This window comes from Pinus tabuliformis, chromosome 9 (assembly GCF_031772625.1).
Source record: "Pinus tabuliformis cultivar Carrire ecotype Pingquan chromosome 9, CPIR1, whole genome shotgun sequence".
Lineage (NCBI taxonomy): Eukaryota > Viridiplantae > Streptophyta > Pinopsida > Pinales > Pinaceae > Pinus > Pinus tabuliformis.
Genome location: NC_142307.1, coordinates 1690386321 through 1690407510, shown reverse-complemented (window position 1 = coordinate 1690407510; position 21190 = coordinate 1690386321). Strand labels below are relative to the sequence as shown.

Genomic DNA, 21190 nt, shown 5'->3' with positions numbered 1-21190 from the left:
TCTCTCTCTCTATATATATCTGTGTGTGTGTGTGTGTGTGTGCTAACTAATAAATGAAACCATTTTTTTTAAATGAAATTCAACAATACAATTGAGAAAAATTGTGAACCTCACAATTTTTTACAGAAATTGTACAATACAATTTTGAGCAAAATTGTGCTTTCTTATTGTTTAAAATGCACTTTTTGAATTCAACATCCTAAAAATTCCATGAGGCACTAGAACTTTGTAGATTAAATAACATAAATGTAACACCCCTCCATACTCAAGTTAAAAAAAAATCAAATTAAAGAACAACACATGGAACTAAATAATTCCATACCCATTACAAGTTTGGAGGTTTAATGAAAGTTCACATGTTCATATTGAAAACATGGTATTAAACCAACCCACTTCACATTGTATTTAAGTCATAATTAATTTTTTTACCCTGCTAAGCCATTCACCTTCACATGTTCGAGGGGAAACAACACGTTGTGATTACCCTAAGGTTTATCACTTTTATGAAGTCTAGCCTCTAGCTATTAAGTAGTGACCTTTGTTAATTAAGGAATATTATGCTATATGACAAGATCAATTTGAAGCTTCTCGAATGTCTCCTAGCTGCTCGAGCGATGGACACTTGGGGGCTCTCTACATCGTAGATTTGCAAGTGATATGATGGCTCTTATGACTGGAGAAACAATTATGGTATTACCCCCTCCCAAACCCTTGATAGAGTTTGAATCTATTGCCGCTACGAAAGATGGTGCCACTTTGAAACGTGTTTTGTTCATCCACCTTAACACATACAGAAATTTGCAACATGTTCATAAGATCCCAGGGGTAGTACGTTTAAGGTTACATTAACTTGTTGTCCTTCTATTTCCACAAGACAATTCTCTATTTTGGCAACCACCCTTCACTTTTCCCTAGTAGTCAATTGTACTAACCAGGGATTTTTAAATTTAATACTTTGCAAATGACATAACTCAACTACCTTAGGATTAATGTAGCTCAAACTGGCACCGGGGTCTATTAAAATAGAGATAAGCTGATTAGCCAATTTACCTTCAAACTCCACCATCGTTGGTTGATACTCAACTTGGTGATCCTCCAAAGCAATGTTGATTTGCAGAATATTCCTTGCCACCTCCCCGACCCTAGAAGCTTCCTAGAGATTAGCAGTTGGTTCCACTCTGGTACGATGAGGGCAGTTTTTATAATAGTGGGGCTCCCCATAACCCCAACATTGCAAAGGAGGCTTTGATGGTTGATTTAAGTCTGACTTGATTGAGGCTTCCATGTCTCTATTCTCGTTCAAAGTTCGATTCTTCTACTGATTCTTTCCAGGTGGTCCATTCATTTGTTTTCTATGTATTCCCTTGTTTTCCACAGATTTGGCATTCCTAAAATTTTGTAAATTTTTTTGTCCTTTCCTATTTGGCCACCCTTTGCTGGATTCCCCTTTTTGCTTCATCTGTTGGTAGTAAATTCGAGCCTTTTGGATGGCCTCATCCATGGTCTTCAGATTGTCAAATTCCAGCTTCTCCTTCATGAACATTGGTAGACTGTTGGTAAAACACTGCACTTTGGCCTTCTCCTCTCGGATATAAGGAACATATCTTAGCAGAGAAGTAAATTTCGTGATAAATTCGTCCATCGTCTATTGTCCCAACCTCAAATCATGGAATTATTTTTCTTTTTCATCATAAAAATGTTTTGTTAAATATTTTTCTTTAAAATGTTTTTGAAATTTGTCCCACGTCACTTCTTGTTCATCAATTCCTCGTACTGTTTTAATTTCTTCTCACGATAGTGTAGCTTTGCCTTGTAGTTGATAAATTGCTAATATGGCCTTAAGATTATCATCATAATTGTAGATATGAAAATATTTATTCATGTTAATCAACCATACTTCAGTGACCTCTTCCTTCTCTCCATCGAATGTTGGAGGTTTGATTTTTTTAAATTCCCCTTGGAGCTCAACTTTCTACTTTTTATTTACTTGCCCCCCGAGGCATTTTCAGATTCTTCTTCATTTTCAATTCGACCTCCTTCAACTTTAGAAGTTCCTCCCCCTGACACTGCATTTCAACCCTATTTCCGTTCTTCGACTGGGATTCAGATGTCTTTGATTCTGCCTATGTGACAGGCTCTTCATAATTCTTTCTTGTTCTAGCCTCAGAGTTTCATTATCAACTCTTAGATTTGTCATTTTGGCTCGTAGATTTTGGATTTTCTCCATTATAAGTTCGTCATATTAGAGTATTTTCGCCCAATTGGACGCAACTCCTCTTGTTGATCACCTCGGTGGAGTGACTCCCGCTCCTCTTCTCATGATGGTCTGCTACCTTTGTGTAACAATAATGTACTTCTGTTAATTCTTAATTTCCAATTTAGGCCTTAGCTTTGTACCCTAGGCTTTGATACAACTGTAACACCCCTCAATACTCAAGTTAAAAAAAAAAATCAAATTAAAGAAAAACACATGGAACAAAATAATGCCATACCCATTACATCATTGCAAGCACAATAATACTTTTGGAATTAATTTGGTAACATTACAGCCAAGTTTAGAGGTTTAATGAAAGTTCACATGGTCATATAGAAAATTAAAACATCCCGCTTCACATTGTATCTAAGTCATAAGTAATTTATTTACCCTGCTAGGCCATTCACCTTCACATGCTAGAGGGGAAACAACACCTTGTGCTTACCCTAAGGTTTATCACTATTATTAAGTCTAGCCTCCAGTTATTAAGTAGTGACCTTTTTTAATTCAGGAATATTATGCTATATGACAAGATCAATTCAAATCTTCTTGAACGTCTCCTGGCTGCCCGAGAGATGGACACTTGGGGGCTCTCTGCACCATCAATTTGCAAGTGATCTAACAACTCTTCTAACTAGTGAAATGGTTAGGGTATTACCCCCTCCCAAACCCTTGCTAGAGTTTCATTCTGTTGTTGCTCTTGAAGATGGTGTTGCTCTGCAACATGTTTTTTTCATCCACCTTAATGCATACATAAATCTCACATCTGGTGCCACATGCTCAATTACTAATCGCAGGTGAGGTTTTGTGTCTTATTAACTGCCGGAGATTGATAAATCTCACTTTTTTTTTTGTCTCTGATTTTTGTTTTAACACTCTTGACATGTTCCCATGAGTAACTGTTGGTTAGCTATGGAATTGAACATTATCTTTTACAGGTGGTAAGTAATATCCATGGATGCCTGTATCTTTTCATTTTAACCTTGTTTAACGGTGAGACTGAGAGGGGATTTGTCCTCGTCCACAGGTTTTGGCTGTGTTTGATGCCACACCAATTTTCCACAAGTATGCTAACTCCAACACCATAAAATTTTCCCTTTTAATTTGTTGAGGTTTTCTTGTTTTATATAGATATATATATTTTTGACAGGTTCTCCACTAGCTTATGGGTTGTCTACAGGTATGGCTTCCTGAAACCCTAGTGGTTCAATATATTTCAAAACATGACTCTTTCCGAAGGAAGAGGTTTTAACTGTTGGTTCCTTCTTACTAGGTACTCTCGGAAAACCCGTTAGGGTTCAACACAACAACTTAAGAGTATGTTGCCTCTGCCTTATTTTTTGGCTCCAATATACACTTATATGTTAGGGATTTGTTATCATATTTTATTTCTTAAGGTTTAAGGGTTTTATAACCTGTTGAATCCTACAAAATTACCTAACAAGGGGCCTGTCGGTTCATTCTAACTGTGAATTTTTTCGAGAAGTGTTAAGGCTGGTTTGGTATTTCATGACCCACAGCTTGAGTCGGACTGCCATTTTGTGAATAAATTCCATGTAGATGTATAACCCCTTTCTTTTGGAGTAATCCTTTTGATGAAGACCAAGCCTGGTCGTTGTTATTTCTGTAATAGACATTCCTTAGCAAATTTTAATTATGGTTTGAAAGTTTATGCAAGAAAAGGTGTTTCCTTATTTCCGCAATAGGAAAGATTAGCATTAGGCTTGTATTTTTAAATACAAATATAATTTTACTCCATAAAATGTTACTCAATAATTACAGTGTTGAATTGTCTTAAGGTTATTCTATTCAAAGATATGGTTGCACTCTTCAACATATTTTGGTCTTGTTTGTTGTACTGAAATATAGTTATATACTTTTGTATGTTTTGGATGTTATTTTTTGTATTGAAATATGGTTAGTTACTTCTCCATGTTCTGGATATTATTTTCTTCACATTCCAGTACGATTTCATTTTTCATTAGTTATTTTCAATTTCTTGTTAACTTATGAATAATTCTTGATTATTCCTCTAGGGTTCCTCGGAGGTTAATAAAATTGTCTTGCCCACTGTTAAATTAGTTAAGGAACCTGGACTAACTTTCCTTAAATTTGAGTGTCATTGGAACCTAGTAAGTTAGGTTTCCTTGTCTCTACAATATCAGACCGTTCGACCTTCAATTCACTTTTGGAGGCCAGACTAATAGATACTGACAGTGGCCTATTTTCCCCCCTGATCCTATAATCAGACCTATTCTACCTTTCTTCAGAAGTTAATACCTATGTTATATGGAAATCTATATTTTACAACTATAGGGGTTCTTTATTCCCTGTTCTGTATTAAATTTTCTACCTCTGTATTAAATTCCATCATGAAACTGACGAACTACTAAGGATATTTCAAAGCACAAACAAACAATTGTAGTAATTCTAGTTTGCAACAATTACTGGTAGTGGTAATACTATTTGTGTTGAGATTTCCTTACTATGATTGCATTAAAAATGAGGAGAGAAAAAGAAGATAACCTAGACAGGGGGAGAAACTGACAGGTCATATGAAGAAGTTGTAGATAAAGGAAACACCCCATTTTCCATTGATGTCAAAGGGAGAGAAAGAGAAGAAGCACAACAGGGAGAGTTATGATAGGGGTATTTCCATCAATGACAAAGGGAGAGATTGTTGGAAAATATTGTCATTGATGTCAAAGTAATTGTCAAGGATGGGCAAGATTGTTTGAGATATTGTCATTAATGCAAGGACATCTATGGTTGACCATGATTCATTGCGTTAATCGTCCTTCGATAACTGTGAAAGGATGTGAATTGAATCTAGTCACTGTGTTATTCCATGTAATGTTATGCATGGGTGTGGTGAGGAATCCATTGCACATTGATACCAAATGCAATAAATAGTTTTGTACCAATATGTGTATCCTTCATCTCCTTTCCGAGCACAAAATTGTGTACAAATGGCTGACAATAGCAAAAATGGAAAATTTTAGAGTAAAATGTGTGTATGTGTGTGTGTGTGTATGTTAGCTTATTGTTGACAAATTGTGACTTGTTTCCAAGTTAATACGTTATATACTAAGAGAAGTGTGTGTAAGGTGAAAGTTTACGATTGTTAGTGAGTGTTTGGTATGTATATTTGAGCAAGGATTGAATTGTATTTGAATCAACACCAAATATTACACGATGGAGACTGAACAGATTAGAAAGAATGTGGATATGGCTACACTGCTCCATAGTGTAACCAACTAAGCCGCTAGAGTTGTGTTTGCAGATAGTGATTTTGATGGAATTTGTGAGATACACCCTAAGGGGGTTGACATGGGGGTTAACTCAATGATAATTGACAAAGTTATCACTTATATGGAAGAGCGATATTATGGTGATGTGAATCTAATAGTGCATGATGAGTTTGAGATATGCTATCATATCATAGATGACACAAATAGAGTTAACATATATGGTGTTAAAGATTCTAGAATGAATGTAAAATTGTAGTGGGGATTGAAGAAATGTTAGATAAAACTATATTTTGGTGGTAGTAGAGAAACAAGAGTTTATGGTTAGAGAGAATGGCATTAAGAACTTGTGAAAATTCATAGAAATGAGCAGACTTAGTGCAGAGAATATCTAGTGAGTGGATAAAAAATATGTTGACATATCGAGGCATTGATGCTAAAAATATAAATGATGATAGGTTGGTCCTATACAGGACAAGTTGGCACTCTAGAGGAGAAGAATGCATGCACAGAACATGTACAAAGAGACACTCAACCACCTCATTCTTAAAACCAACTGAGGTATCTAAGGAAGAACTTGGTGAAGGATAGAACAAAAGAAATATCGACTAAGAATACAAGAAGAATACAAATCAACTGAGGTGAACTAACTAAAAAAATAATGAACTCAGATCATGAGGAATGCATAATGATGTGAGATCATGGTAAGAATGAAGGGTTAACAAATTTGAGCATTTGAATATTGCATGGTCGAGTTATGTGCTTTATTAGCGCAGTAATCACAGGATTCTTCATGTGTGAAAGTTCTTGATTTTAAGGTTTGCAGATAGTTTCGTTTCCCAATTTTACATGTAACACATAAAAACATTGTGCTCTAATTAAGGAGTTCTTCATTTGTGAGGAGCCTCAGTCTCAAGAAATTTTTTTCATTTTTGACATGTGATATGAAATGTCAAATAGATGGATTGACACTTAAGGAAACCAAAATAATATGCTATGAGATGGGATGAGATTAAGCGCAAGTCAAGCTAAACATACTCACAAAAATATTGGTCAAGTTTTACATCCTTCTCCCTTTGGAGTTAATTATTTTAGTGGCTTGTGGAAGATTTCTATTTGCATACTTTTGTGACAAGTCCCTTATATCATCCTTGATCTTTGTTTTTCACTCTTCATTAGAAAACATCTTGGACTATAGTTTGGAATTTTTTTGAGAGAATCCTCCCTGGAGTATACTTGATACCTTGATATAACTGACCTTTGAAGCAGCCCCAAAGACCTCTTGTAATAGCCTTGTTGAATAATTATTGACCATTTGTTGGAGCAAACCTTTGGATCAACATGCGAAGAATCTTTGGAGCAATTTGAAGAGAAACGTATTGTAGTAATATTGAAGTCATTTGGATAACATCTTAAAGCAGTGTTCAGATAAAGTTTTGGAAAATATTTGTTCAAGGTTGGAGCCTTGTGAGAGACCAGGTTGGAGCCTAGATTTATATTATAGAATTGGAGTCGTCACACAAGGTTGGAGCCTTGTGAGATACCAAGTTGGAGCTCGAACATATATTTGAGGATTGGAGTCCTCATTCAAGGTTAGAGCCTTAAAGAAGTTGGATATTTTGTTGTACATATTAAAGAGGATTGGTGTCCTCACCTTCTTTATTAACAAAATTATATTTTGTTTATGTAGTCTGGTATATTGTGCTTCTAATCAAAGTAAAATATTAACTAACTAATTAACAATTGAAATAAATTAGTGATTACGAGATTCTTATTTTTATTATCTTTCTTTTTGTTCTAAAAGTTTAGTTCTAGATGCAACTTCCAACACTTCTCTGTTGTATGACCATCAATGTTGTAGTGGTTGTTGGGATCTTTGCACTGGTGTGTTGTGGATGCAAGCCTTTTATATTTCCCTGCTTTCTACTTTTTCTTCCCCTCCATAGAAACATATCATTTCTCCTTCTACTTTGATGCACTTGATTGCCCTTTATTTTGGCCTATGTTCTCCAAGTACTGTGCTTGTACAAAATCCTTGCCCACTGATCTGGGCTTGAACAACATCACTAGATTCCACAGATGTTTGTGTATACCACCCATATATTTTAGGAGTAAATATGGATTCTTTCGGGATATACCCAACATTATGATCATCTTTCTGATTTTTGTGGTGTACTCTTATATGCTTTTCCCCTGCTTATGCCTCAGTTAGTGCCACTAGATCCGTTGGTCCTCTACATACCAAATATCGTAAAATAGTGACTTTAGGAGAGTTTTAAATTCCTCCCACTTAGCCCATGGAGGATCTCCCTCAACCTCAAGGTCTCTATGTGGATTTCCTACCAGGTGAGGATACGACCCTCTATTTTTAGCCGCACAAATGAGATCGTTTATTCTTCCTCAATATGATGGACATTGAGATACAATTCTAATTGTTGCAATCAATGATTTAGCTTAAGAGAATCGATCTCACCTTGATACGAATTGATATCGACCTTCACTTACATTTTGAATAGGGACTATGAATGGTTCACAACACTCAAAATGGGTTGATCTCTTTCGAGTCCTTTGCTCGACTAGTTCTTTATTTCTTTATGATCTCTTGCTCTCCCCTTTGATATTTCCTCTATGTTAGAACCCCCATCTTCTTCGAGTAGCCCGAGATTATTGTTCAAATATGACATGAGGAGATTAAAATTATGAATTATGTTTACAACTTGTGCTTCCAACAGTGAAAGCCTCTCATCTGCAAGATCTGGAGGGTTATTCATAGATTCATTGGCCATGACTAGGGTTTTATGACTTTTTGCTTAACTGACCTAAATTCCATGCAAATCTCCAAAATATACCCAAGGAATCATACTTTGATACCAATGTGGTTTGTAAATTACCGTGGATATTCCACTGTATATTTTGTCACAACAGATTTGATAAAACTATATTTAAAAATCTGAAATATATACAATTAGGGTTTTATTTATCTTTAGATTTATGTATCTGTTGATTATTGCTTATTGCATATGCATGCAAATTAAAATTTAATAGAGAACCGAGAAATAAAAACTCACAAAGCGCGATAAGCAAGGAAGTGTGTTGTATATTCTTTCCTACCTAAAGTGGGCATAAAGAAGCGCGAGTGGGCATATAGATAAAGACATAACCTGGAAACCCCTTTCGAGAGAAACCCCATCTAGAAGGTGAGATCACTATGCTCTCTTTGAATATAAAATAGTTGTGACTACAAAGAAGTATGGCCTGTGGTCCATGGGCTGCTATAGTGCACAAATCCTCTCTGTATGCTCTCTCACTATCCCTCTTGGTTATTTTTCTCATCTATAGAACAAATGCACTCGAAAAGAATGGAACCACTTTTCCTCCTAGTGGTTTGGTTATAATACAGTTCGATAGCCTACTAGTGGTTGGGTTTGACTACCTCAACTCTTAATTAGAGTTACAATATGGATCCTTCTAGAGTCTTCTTCATCATAATTGCATGGTTATCCCCATTTCCATGAATAATGAGGGATGTTGCGGCATCAACTTGAATTATGCTTGCCAAAACAATACAGTTAACTTCTAAGTGGCATAACTTTTGCATAGGGACTCTGCTTGAGGTGATTCTTGCATTGTTGAAAATGGCTTTGTGTATAGAATTTGATACATGGCGTTGCACGAAAGTAGAAAATTTCTACACCTAAAAAACATCATTTGATGCCTCAAAATGCTCCCGAATGGTTTTAGACCCTAATTTGCCAAAATAAATCTTGCCAGTAAAAATAACCTTGTGCCCTGATTCCTCTACTTTTTTCACTATAAAAACATTAAAATAAATGACAAACACTATAATAATCTAATTTAAATTATTAACAAAAAAATACCAATAAAATACCTTTATTAACTTTTTAATTATTTTTTATTATTTTATCTTATTAGGAAAACAAACCACCAACTAATAACAAGGACAATTCTAGCACTGTAGTGAACAAAGAAGAATGATTTTTCATTTCTATGGTTTGAGCCCACTACAAAGCTAAGTGCGAACAAAATGCAGTAGCTACGATAATGTCAACTAAGAGAACGGTTTCATTAGGGTATTACTCATTTTTATTGATAGTTGGACTTTTATTAACCCGATAGTTTTATTGATAGAGTTCCATTATACGCAAATTTTTGAGGCACTTAAAGTGCATGTGTTACTTACCATAAACATTAAAAGAAATGCCACATTTGTGCATTTAACAACATCGAAGTTGAAGATGGGATTAAATTTACATCGTATTTCATTTAAGTTGATTTCCGAGGAAGCATGGTTAAGAAAATCCTTCAAGAATAAAGAATCCCTAATGTTGTCGCTTCTTACGCAAGAGATAACTAATTGAACATTTCACTAAGCAAAACCCTACGGCGGTGAAACTACTCCTCTTTTATCATTTTTATTGTTTTATTCCACTGCCGCAACTCACCATGAATACATGTGGCAGCTGGGAGAATGTTTCACGAGTCCACCAATGCTTAGAATCCACTTCTAATTAATCCTTATATGTAACCATACATGGTCATCAACAAGCTAACGTGGTTACTAACAAGTCGCATAATAAATTATAATAATATTTGGCAAATGTGAAAATAAACCTGGTTTAAACATGGATAAACCATGGATTTAAGAACGCTGGGAAGTTATTATTGTTTAAACCATGGATTTAAGAACGTAGGGAAGTTATTATTAGTCCCTGCCATCTGGCATCCGGCAGGGACTATAGTAACCGTTCGGCGGGGAGATAGCATTAAATCGCGGGGTTTTTTAGTGGTATTATCACTTATATGCTAAAGTTTGCAGCCGATCTTCTGTTGGCCATCTTATTTGGCCTCTTCCCGAGGCGGAAGAGGCCGGACCATATGTTAAACTGATACTTACCCATATTCAAGTCTCCCTGACGGTGTGCGGTTTAGTTTTAATGCTGACATTAATCCCTTAATGTTTAATGTTAAGTGTTCAATTCGTTGTCTGCTAACTTGCTTGTTCTTTCGCTGCTAACGTGCTTGTTCTTTCGCAGGTGTCGGCCGTATGGTCAATGTTTGCATGGCGGGAGGTGTCACTCTGCATGCACAACAGATGCTGATTCCCCGCCCACTTTCCCTTGCTGCATAAGGGAACGCCTGAACCGGATGAGTCGAGCAAAGCAGTCAACCGAGCTCATCGTCTTTTCTGTACTATGCTGCCTTTGGTCTTCCTTCTTTATTGCATTCCGTTGCATGTTAGCTTCTGCTGGGGTTCTGCTGGGGTTTGTTCAACTGGCCATATTCTGTCGCTGCCGGGAGCCACGGAGAGGCTTACGCTTTTCAAAGCTGACATTAATGCACAGGGCAGCTTCGATTCTGCCGTTCATGGCTGTGACTTCGTGGTTCACATGGCCACTCCCACGGATTACACCAAAGATCCAGAGGTAAAGAGGTAAATAATTATTTAGGGTTCCCATTCAACTTTGTGAGTATGGGGTTTTAACTTCTGTTTTTTTTTTTCCCTTTTTTGCGCTTCAGACTGGTGTTATCCAAGCCGCGGTGAATGGGAGTCTGGATATTCTGAGCGCTTGCACTTACACCTCGTCCATAACCGCAGCATCTCCCCTAAAAGACAAGGGCGAATACATGGACTTCGTTGATGAATCTTGCTGGACCAATGTTGATCTCATCAGGCGTGAAAAACCCCCTTTCTGGGTAAATGTTCCTTTTCGAAGAGCAATTAGTAGTGGCGTGCTTTTTTTCTTAAATTAGGTTCAGTTAATGGATAGAATAACTCTTTATTCCCATGCTGAGGTCACAAACAATATGAAATACCTGAAATTGTTTATGCTTCTTTCTGTATGTAGGATTAGTGGCAGCATCAATCCAGCTTGATAGAAGGGCGAATGCACCCATTTTCACCTGCCTGGGAAAACAGACAACAAAATCACAGGGGGTTGCTAGCGTCGGTTAAAATCTGTTTTTCGTTGATAGAATCATATTACCTATACATGCAAAAGAAGAGTCTTTTCTAATTGGATATAAATTTCGAAATTAACGAAATCGTCTGTTACTTACCACTGTTTTTGGTTGATTTCACCATTGTTTTGCATATGCAAAAATATTGGAAAAAAGTGCTTTCTTGCTTGACAGTCTTTCGTCTGTTATTTATATGGTGTAGGTGAGACGGCTTCTCAATATGGGTGCACATGTGAATGTACCTGCATTTGGCCCAATAGGAACTGGGGCCACTCTACATCTTGCTGCTGCTGGTGGGCATTTGAAGGTGATGGATGAATTACTTGAAGGTGAGTGCGCCCTACAAAATGAAGTAACAAAATATAATGCTATAGCATAAGCCAAGACAAAACAGAAGCAATCAAATTCCATTACAGTATTTTTTTAACAATGAAAACAATTTAAATGCTGCTAAAAGGATAATTACAGAGAGAAAGAATTGATAAAACTCATGGCATGTCCATGGTTTCCAGGATCGCAGACTTAGGATTGGACGTGGCGGGTCCCTTGCTTCGTTCCAAGTCCTCAAGCTTGAAAGTCACCAGCGAAAGAATTCCATGGATTCTTCCAAGAACAGCAGATCAAGGTTTCAGACACCCCGAGCGTCATCGCCATCGCCTTCGCCTGCACCTTCGTTCGGGAGCAGGAACTGGAACATCCCCAGATTCGAATTCGGCGAACAAAATGCAGTCCTTTATATGAGTCTGCGGCGCCCTCAGAAGACAGTGGCCGCAGCCTCCAAGTCCACCGACCACACCAGTGGAATCTGCCTCGCCGTTTCCCACGCCTGAGGCAATATCAGTGAATCCAGTGCTAGAGAAATACTTACCACCATCAACATCATCGTTTGACGGGTGGAGAGTGGCTTCACGCGTGGAGAGCTACTTCTGAAAGGGCTTCACGCGTGGAGTTTTAATGAGTCATTCGAACGTGCCACATACACCTTTGATTTGGTTCCTAGTCTGTTTCTCGCTTGAGTTCTTAAAAAACATCACTCACGTCGGATAAAAGGGATTTTTCTAGAGTTTTATTGTTGGCATATGATTACATAGGGTGATTCCCGAATGGTCGTGCAAGCCTTGCCAGCGCATTATGTTCAGTGTTTGACTGATTGCTAACTCTTATTATTCAATTTATACTGCAAAGCAATTGCAGGTTTAAGACGCATAGCTGTACTGCAATATAATATATGTAGCGATATCTACTCTTTAATCAAAATTTGAACTTCGGAAAAAATTATTTAGTGTATTTAGTTGTTGCTGTTAATATTGATTACATAAAACTTGATTCCATTGAACCTTCTATTATGGTTTCCGGCTGCCTATAACATAGTACAGTCGTGAGCAGTGAAAATGATTGGGAGTCAAGCATTGTTTTTAGCAGACGGAATGGAGCAGGAATTTGATTAGTTAGTTTAAATCCAGTGTTCTCCCTAAAAGGTTATAAGTATTTCATTTTTCCTGAGATAGCATGGCTACTGTAGTAGGGTTTTGATTAATTCTCCTAGGTATATTTTGTTACATGTTTTTGATGTTAATTTTTTTTTTCTTAAACGCTTTCCGGAAGGCAATACAAGCACAAAATAGATTTTTTGAAAATGGCATTTGAAAAAATAAGCAGAACAGGATGACATCTGTCCAGAAAAGCACAATCTATTTTTCAAATTCAAAATAAGTTGGTGCATATTATCATTCTCATATCCCTCTTTAAAACCATTTGCTTGTATACCTGATTTATTTCATTGTTATCTACTTGCTGACATTCTAAACAACGGAGTCTAGGTTTTGGCACTTTACGGGATTTTTGGTTTTCGGTTATGTTTTCTAGCTTGTACAGAATCTATTGGGGTAGCCATTCTTTGAAAATGGACTGGGAATAAATATGTGTAATATCTGGAGTCATGACCATTCTTTGAAAATGGACTGGGAATAAATATGTGTAATATCTTGACATTTAAACAATTGAAATCCAGATCCAGGGCTGTGGGCCGCTGCAATACCATTAGGATTGATCCAGAAACTTAGGAACTGTCACCTGCAAGAACACACACATTGGATGCCTATCGTTGAAACTTGAAACTAATCAGGCACAATGCGGATGTAATCATTGATGAGATCATTTTGGATATAGAACTCAAACATCAGTTCTGTCAATTAAGGCAAAATAAAATCTACGCCCATGGATAAAAATGGATGAATAAGATCAAGTTCTCAATGATGGCCAAGTTTAGCTTTACATCTTTATAGCCAGAAAAATCTATTCCATTTTGGAGTGTGGAAATTGTGATGGAAAACAGACTTCAGAAGATTTTAGTGGATACAACAATCTTTTTTCAGTCTTATCGGCTATCTGTCCTGTAAAATAGAGGTGGATTCTCTGTCTTTCTAGTAGACTTGTGAGAATAGCTTGGGTGTTTACAGCCCGAAACATCAGAAAATCATTATTATCTCATGTAAGGCACTTGGTTTTCATGCTATACTTGTATGTTGCATGCCTGTAGGGCTCTTATTCCATAAAGTTTGTTTTTCTCACATCTGTTGTGTTTTTTTCTTCAGAATAACTTCATTAATATACAAAGAAACCTAGCTGCAGCTTGGGGAGACGACTCAGTTCTCTACACCTCCTAACATCGCAAGCTGTCTGTAAATTGCAAGCTGCATTTTGCTTCTTAAAAACTCAGTTCATTGTTTACTTCACGCAGGGACTCGCTGCGTCGCAGCTCCCCTTGTTGAAATTTGTATCATTCTTTAGTAGACGATGAAAATAGGTCACATTTTTTATTCTCCATCACGGAATTGGCATGTGCAATTAGATAAAAATTTAATTCGCCAACATTCAAGAAGAAAGAACCTTATGAATGCAATTGAAAAATAGATAAACGAAGAAGATGGTTTCGTTGTTGAACTAAATATTAGGTAGAAAAAGCTATGGCAAAAATATAGTGAAAAAATGGGATTAATAGAGTGTTGTAGCCGTTACAGTCACCCTTTAAAATTTTTCCTTAGCTTCGTTTTGGAGCCTCTCTACCAACTATCCTTAGCAGCTTGTCTTGCATTGTCAAGTACATAGGCTTCAGCTGAGTTTCAGTGGCTTGTTAGCTTGTGCATGTCAACTTGCTTATCTCCCATCATAGGGTACCATTCCGGACTTGGGTTATTTTCTAGCTGAGAGGTTCACTCAGAAAATTGCACAATTATGAAGGGGAACCAACCTTCCCTCCATAAATTGCACAATCATGTTGGTCTTCCCGCTGGGCTCTAGAATTGCGCAATCTAGCTAAGCGGCCCTCCCTCATGAAATTGTGCAATCTAGCTAGTCACTGGTCATCAACCCAGAAATTGCGCAATTCTTGGAGGCAATGACGTCCTCACCCCAGAAATTGCGCAATGTTGGATGGACAGCTAGCCTTACTCAGCCCAAAAACTACGCAAATCCCTTTCCCAAGCTTGTAGACTGCTACATGTGCCTTCAAGTTGATCGGTTCCCTCCAGGACTGAGCAATCCTGATTTGCATGCATGGGCTACTTTTTCCCAAAATAGCAAAAAACAACATGCAAAAAACATCCTTAAATTTTAGGTATCTATTTTTGCAGCTAGAGGTTACATGCAAAGATTGTTTTAGAAACTTCCCTCCAAGTGTCGTTTTTTCCTAGATTTGTGGCATGTGCGTCATAAGCCTCAAACTTATTTATTTGATGTTGCATAGCTCATTCCTCACATCGATCTTGGAGCTTTGACATCTCACAACACATCTAGGAGTCTTCGACACATTCATCTCAGTTGTTTTCGGATGTTATGAAACCAGCTCACAAAAAGATAGATCAACACGTTAGAATTAAGCCTCTTCAAGGGGGCAACCTCCTTTACATTACACAAATGAAAAATTCTTGGATGCTACAAATGACAAGACCTCCTTTCTATATATAGGAGTCTAAGGGGTCATAATATAATCAAAGTCGACATAACAATAATAATGTAAGGGCACAATAATAAAAATAGTGGGCTTCTATGGGGCATAATAATAATAATATGGGGACTACATGGGCACAACAATATAATAAGGGAGTTGTACTAATAACAATAAAGGGTTACACTAGTAGTATAGGGACCTAACATGCCCCTCTCCTTCAAAAAGTGTTTTCCTCAATGCTTGAGTAGTTCTTGACGCTTCTGTACAAAATTCTTGTCCTCCCATGTGGAATCTTCAGCGGGTAAGTTCTTTCAGTTGATGAGATACTCTAAAATTGATCAATTTCGTAGCTGTCGGGTTCTTGTTTCTGTGAATGCTCCAGGTTCCAATATGATTTTTCCTTCCTCATAAAGTTCTGGCAATATTGTTTGAACTTGGATCTTCTGCAACTTTTGAATGAGTGGCCACACTTCATCCTTTTTCCATTCATCCCTTGCTTCGTGTATCCTATCTTGTTGGATAATAGAAATAGCACAAAACAATGCTTCCACATCCTCATCCTTTCTTGAGAGTGCATCTACAACAACATTTTGCTTCCCTTTTTTGTAGATGATTTCAGAGTCATAACCTAACATATTTGTGACCCATTTTTTCTATTCTTCTAAAGATAATATTTGTTCTAAAAAGTATTTAAGACTATCATGATCAATTTTTACCTTGAAGTGTCTTCCCATTAGGTAAGGTCGTCATTTCTTAAGTGCATGTAATATTGCCAACATTTCCTTCTCATAAATTGCTTACTTGAGATGTAGCTGTAAAAATACCCAATCGCCTACATCAAAACTTCTTTCACTATGATGTTGATCTGCTTATTGTTTCATTCGATTCTGCACCAAAGTGGCGTTATCCTTGAAAAGTTGGAGAACTTGTTGTTGATGCTCGAAGTGATCTTTCACTGCTTGAATATTTTTCTTCTTGGTATGTCCTTCTATCATGAGAGTTTGAAGAGTGGTAATTTCTTCGAACGCATTACAAGATATGGTCGAATTCATTTCTTGATGCTCGATGTGATCTTTCACTTCTTGATATGTCCTTCTATCCTGATAGTTTGAGGAGTGGTAATTACGGCCAATGCATTACAAGATATGATCAGATTCATTTCTTCTTTTTCGATGTGATCTTTCACTTCTTGAACTTTTTTCTTCTTGATGTATCCTTCTATCTTGAGAGTTTGAGGAGTGGTAATTCTTGCCAATGCTTTACAAGATATGATCGAATTCATTTCTTCTTATTCTGGGGTTGGTTCCTAGTGTATATCCTCTTCTTTTGATGTTTCTTGATCATTTTCTTCCTCCTCTTCATCATCTATGTAAAATAATTTCTTCTCAGCACACTTATGACCTTTAGTGTATTTTTAATCACAATTGTAACAAAGCCCTTTTGCTATTTTTTCTTCCAATTGTTGTGGTGTCAACCTTGTAGGTTGTGAAAGGATAGGAGAAACAATACTTCCATCATTATAGTTGTGATGGGTAGACTTCCTTGTTGCCATAATTTTGCTTTGCACTTTTCTTTCCCTTTCCAATGAATCAGGTTCCCAATGACGAACCTTATGTTGAATGTTATCCTTTAAAGTCCCTATGGAGACATCAATCCTTTGCTTCTCTGGAATATCATTTTCCCCTATATTCAATTTTTGAAAGTCCTCAATGTTCTTTGCCATTGAACACCTTTGTTTGAGATTTATCAATAGGCTAAAGAAGGTGTTGCTCTTTGTATCCTCATAATGTGCTATCATTTTCTCCATAAAAATTGACCACGTAACAAGTGGTTTACGAGAACAAAGCCCTTTATACCATAAAAATTGATCTAGTTCTAAATATAGATGCAATACGTACCTTTTGTAATAGTGGTACGCCATGTAGATCAAAATATTTCTCCATTTGTAGTATCCAATTTACTAGATCCTTGCCATCAAACTTCCTCATCTCGCTTTTCTTGATTTTAGGAGCTCGATCTTGAAACGATGGTAACTCTATAATTTCAAATCTCCAAGTTCTGAAATTTCGTCTTGTAGTAGCCCTCTGAGTCCTCTTTCTAACCCCAAAAGTCTGATCAAGATTGGATTTTGTAAGGAAGCATTATGTCAAATCTCCCATGATGACCTGATTATAGACTAGTTCAGTGGAGCGAACTTGTACGAAGTGCCACGTGTTACTGTTTCAATATTAGGACCTGAAACCGATACATAGAAGACTACAATCCATCCTCTTTCTGTGACTTCTTACAAAATTTCAATTTGATGCTCAGAGAGAAATTTATGATGATTTTCCCAAGGTCACTTGTTTAGGATGTAATTTGGGAGCCTGCAAAAACCCTAAATGTCTCAGATTATATTTCCGAAAATATAGCAAGACAAGATCTGAAATTCGGACCCGAGCATAACTAAGATTTCAGTTCAAATGGGTTTTAATTTTAGAGTGTGAACCTTCGTAGAACAAATATTATAATGAAAATTCCACGATGACCTGTTTTAGATGAAATTCTGGGGCTTGCAAAAACCATAACTTCCTTAGATCATATCTTCGAAAATATAGCGTGACAAGATCTCAAATTCGGACACAAGGTTCACAACGATTTAATTTTTTTAGCTTCTGAAAATTTGTAGCGAAAATGCCACGATGACCTGTTTGGAGCAGCGAAACCCTAGAATCGACAACTCTGATACTAAATGTTATGAAACTAGGTTACAAAAAGGTAACAAAGATAGATCAACACCTTAGAATTCAACCTCTTCGAGGGGGCAACCTCCTCTACATTACACAAATGAACAATTCTTGGATGATACAAATGACAAGACCTCCTTTCTATATATAGGAGTCTAAGGGGTCATAATATAATCAGAGCTGTCATAATAATAATAATGTAAGGGCACAATAATAACAATATGGGGACTACATGGGCACAACAATATAATAAGGGGGTTGTACTAATAACAATAAGGGGTTACACTAGTAGTATAGGGACCTAACACCGGGTAAGTCTGTTTTTCATGTCATTTACTGCTTTTCTGTCGCTTTTCGTATTTCGCTTTGTATGAATGTTGTTTGGTTGGTTTTTTTGAATGCTTACTGTATTTTTAATGTATATTAGCTTGTAGAAGCACCGTTTCAATTTTTTCTTGCATCTCACTGTGTCTCATGCATGATATTGTTTTGCACTGGCGGTCACCATTGCGGCGATTCATTTCACACACATGCATGCATTCCCGTTTTCTGAATCCTACATTCACTGTTTTCGTCCATGATCATTCACTCTTGCTTACACTCAGTCTCGCCATTCATCCAAACCTTATCATGTTTTCAGTCACCCGTCAGTGCGTCTGGGCTGCCTTGGCCCAGACCTTGCCTCACCCAGACAGAAATGCGCATTTCTAGAAGTGAAGGCTCTGCCTTCCCTCCAGAAATTGCACAAACCTGGCCAACATTGAACTCCAGGCTTGCATTGTGCAATTCTGGGAGGCAGTGCCCTGTTGACCTAGAAAATTGCGCAATGCAGTCTCTGGGCATGCATGTCCTTGTTAACTAAAATTGCGCATTATGTAGTTTTAGTCCTCAGTAGGCAGGCTGGACTGTGCATTGCGCAGTTCCTGCGGTCAGTCAGCCTCCCAAAAACTCGATTGTGCTTTGTGCAGTTTTGGCAGTCTGTCTCCTAGCCTACAGGTGAAAATTGTGCAATCTTTATTGCCAGTCACCCAAGTGTGTTGCATGTCAGTCCTCAGATTTGTTCTGGTTTTCAACTGGCAAATTTCTTGCCATGAGTGTCGCTATGTCTCCAGGTATAGCAGGTGTTCGTTCGTCTCTCAACATTACAAGTACAAAAGCCCCTAAGAGAGCAAGGTCAAAGGACACCGTTGGAAGTAAAACTAGAGATGTATTTGAACAAGTGTCTATGGGCCTGCCCATTTATGAAGACACCAACCTGGTCATAAACAGAGACATCAAGATGAAATGGAAGGACATCAACGATACATTCTCAAGCATATTTGAGGAAGATGCGGAAGACCGCAGGGTCTATGTCAACATCCATGAATCTAGCTTGTACTGGATTGCATGCAGGTATCTCGTGTTTCCATGCGCGAACATGATACATTGGATTGTCTCGCACACTAATCCTGTCACGATGATGTTGAGAAGTGTTAGTGAGAAAAATGTTGCTACCTTCAAGGCGAAGGACTATTAGGAGATGTACCACTTTCCAAACTCAGTGATCACGATGGAGAAACCCTTCAACACAAACCAACCAAGTTTAGGACAACACCCAATATGGTTTACAAGACGAATTTATTGTGGAAGGCATATCAGTACTTGGTCATTTTTCATGCCGCTTATACGGCCAAGAGAGCACAGAGACCTTCCCGCAGAGTTGGGTGATTACATTGGACCAACTGGCCAGTGAAGGAAGGCCATGCAACTGATCTGACATGTTGGCTCTCAGGTTGAAGGAATAGGTGATAGGAACCCGACATCCGCCCAAAGGTCAGCAAACAAAGATATACATGTCCACTTATATTCTGGATGAAATCTGTGCCCGTCAGTAGTCCCAGGTTTGAAGTGGGCATCGACACCTTCGAAAACCTCTTTGCACACTTATTGCAGATTGTTCTTCGAATGCAGCTTCCATTGAGTCATCACCCAATTGTTAAACCACTTTGTCACCCCGGTGTACAAAATGATATTTGAGCAAGATTCACCTTGCATGTTGTAGGAAGCAATTGAGGCATTGATCGACATAGAATATTGGTATGTCTCACCCCTTGGCGCCTTCATATGGATGTACAGCGCAGAGAATCCTCCGCGTGTTTTACCGAAGTTTTCCATGGACAAGCTCGACATGCAAGAAGTGTCATATCACATCTCAACAGTGTTGTCAGCTAGACTGCACAGAAATAAGAAGGCACATTGGCTCGCTCTTCCTTTTGCGGATTGGGTTGTACGAGATAGCAAATCTCAAGCATGCTGATGTCAAGGCGGAAGAGTTCAAAAGATTCGCTTTCGACACCAGAAGTTTCAATCTGTATGACTCGCATTGCTTTGTAAAGGACCATTGCGCAAGAGTGCAATTTCCTTGGATCCACAGGGTGTGTCATTGGCCTGAGGAAGAACCATGGAGATATTATCACAGCTTCTCCAGGCTCAATGAACCGGTTGGGATAGTTGTGGAATGGTTAGCGAAGCAGTGCCAAGCAGCGTCTCAAAGAGCACCATCATTAGCAGCAGCGTAGGGTAACAAACCTGCGCATGACAAAGGAAAGAGAAAGGTTGATGACAACATAGAGGCAGAACAAAGCCGCAAGTTCAAAGAAGATCCACTCATGATGAAAGCAGTTTTGGAGATTGAAGCTAAGAGGTGATAACGCGACAAGAGGAACGCGTAAAGGCAAAGAGATAAACGGAGGATGGAGGAAGCAGAGAAGGAGTTGCAAGAGTTGAAGCAACAACTCTAGGAAGAACAGAAGTTGCGCAAAAGAGAGAAGGAAACACAACAGGGACAGACAGAGCAGGAGGCGCAACATGCACAAATTGACGAAACTACGCCCATACAGGTTATAGACTCATCCGAGCCGCTGGCACATAGAAGATAGGGTGAGCAGTCACAGGAGTAGGACTTAGCTCAAGAGATTGAACAGATGCTAGAAAAGATGGACACGGACATGGTGCAGCCAGAGTTAGATCAGGATATAGACCTCATGCCTCATAA

At 37.9% G+C, this 21190-nt stretch overlaps 1 protein-coding gene across 1 annotated transcript; it reads left to right on the top strand.

Moving 5' to 3' along the window:
- Nucleotides 1-10804: 10804 nt before the first annotated feature.
- Nucleotides 10805-12887, top strand: LOC149155370 (putative anthocyanidin reductase). The gene is made up of 4 exons (XM_089441597.1): nucleotides 10805-10946; nucleotides 11041-11217; nucleotides 11684-11810; nucleotides 11994-12887. The coding sequence occupies exons 1-4, from the start codon at nucleotides 10911-10913 to the stop codon at nucleotides 12005-12007; spliced, it is 354 nt and encodes a 117-aa protein (XP_089297723.1). The 5' UTR covers nucleotides 10805-10910; the 3' UTR covers nucleotides 12008-12887.
- Nucleotides 12888-21190: the final 8303 nt, after the last annotated feature.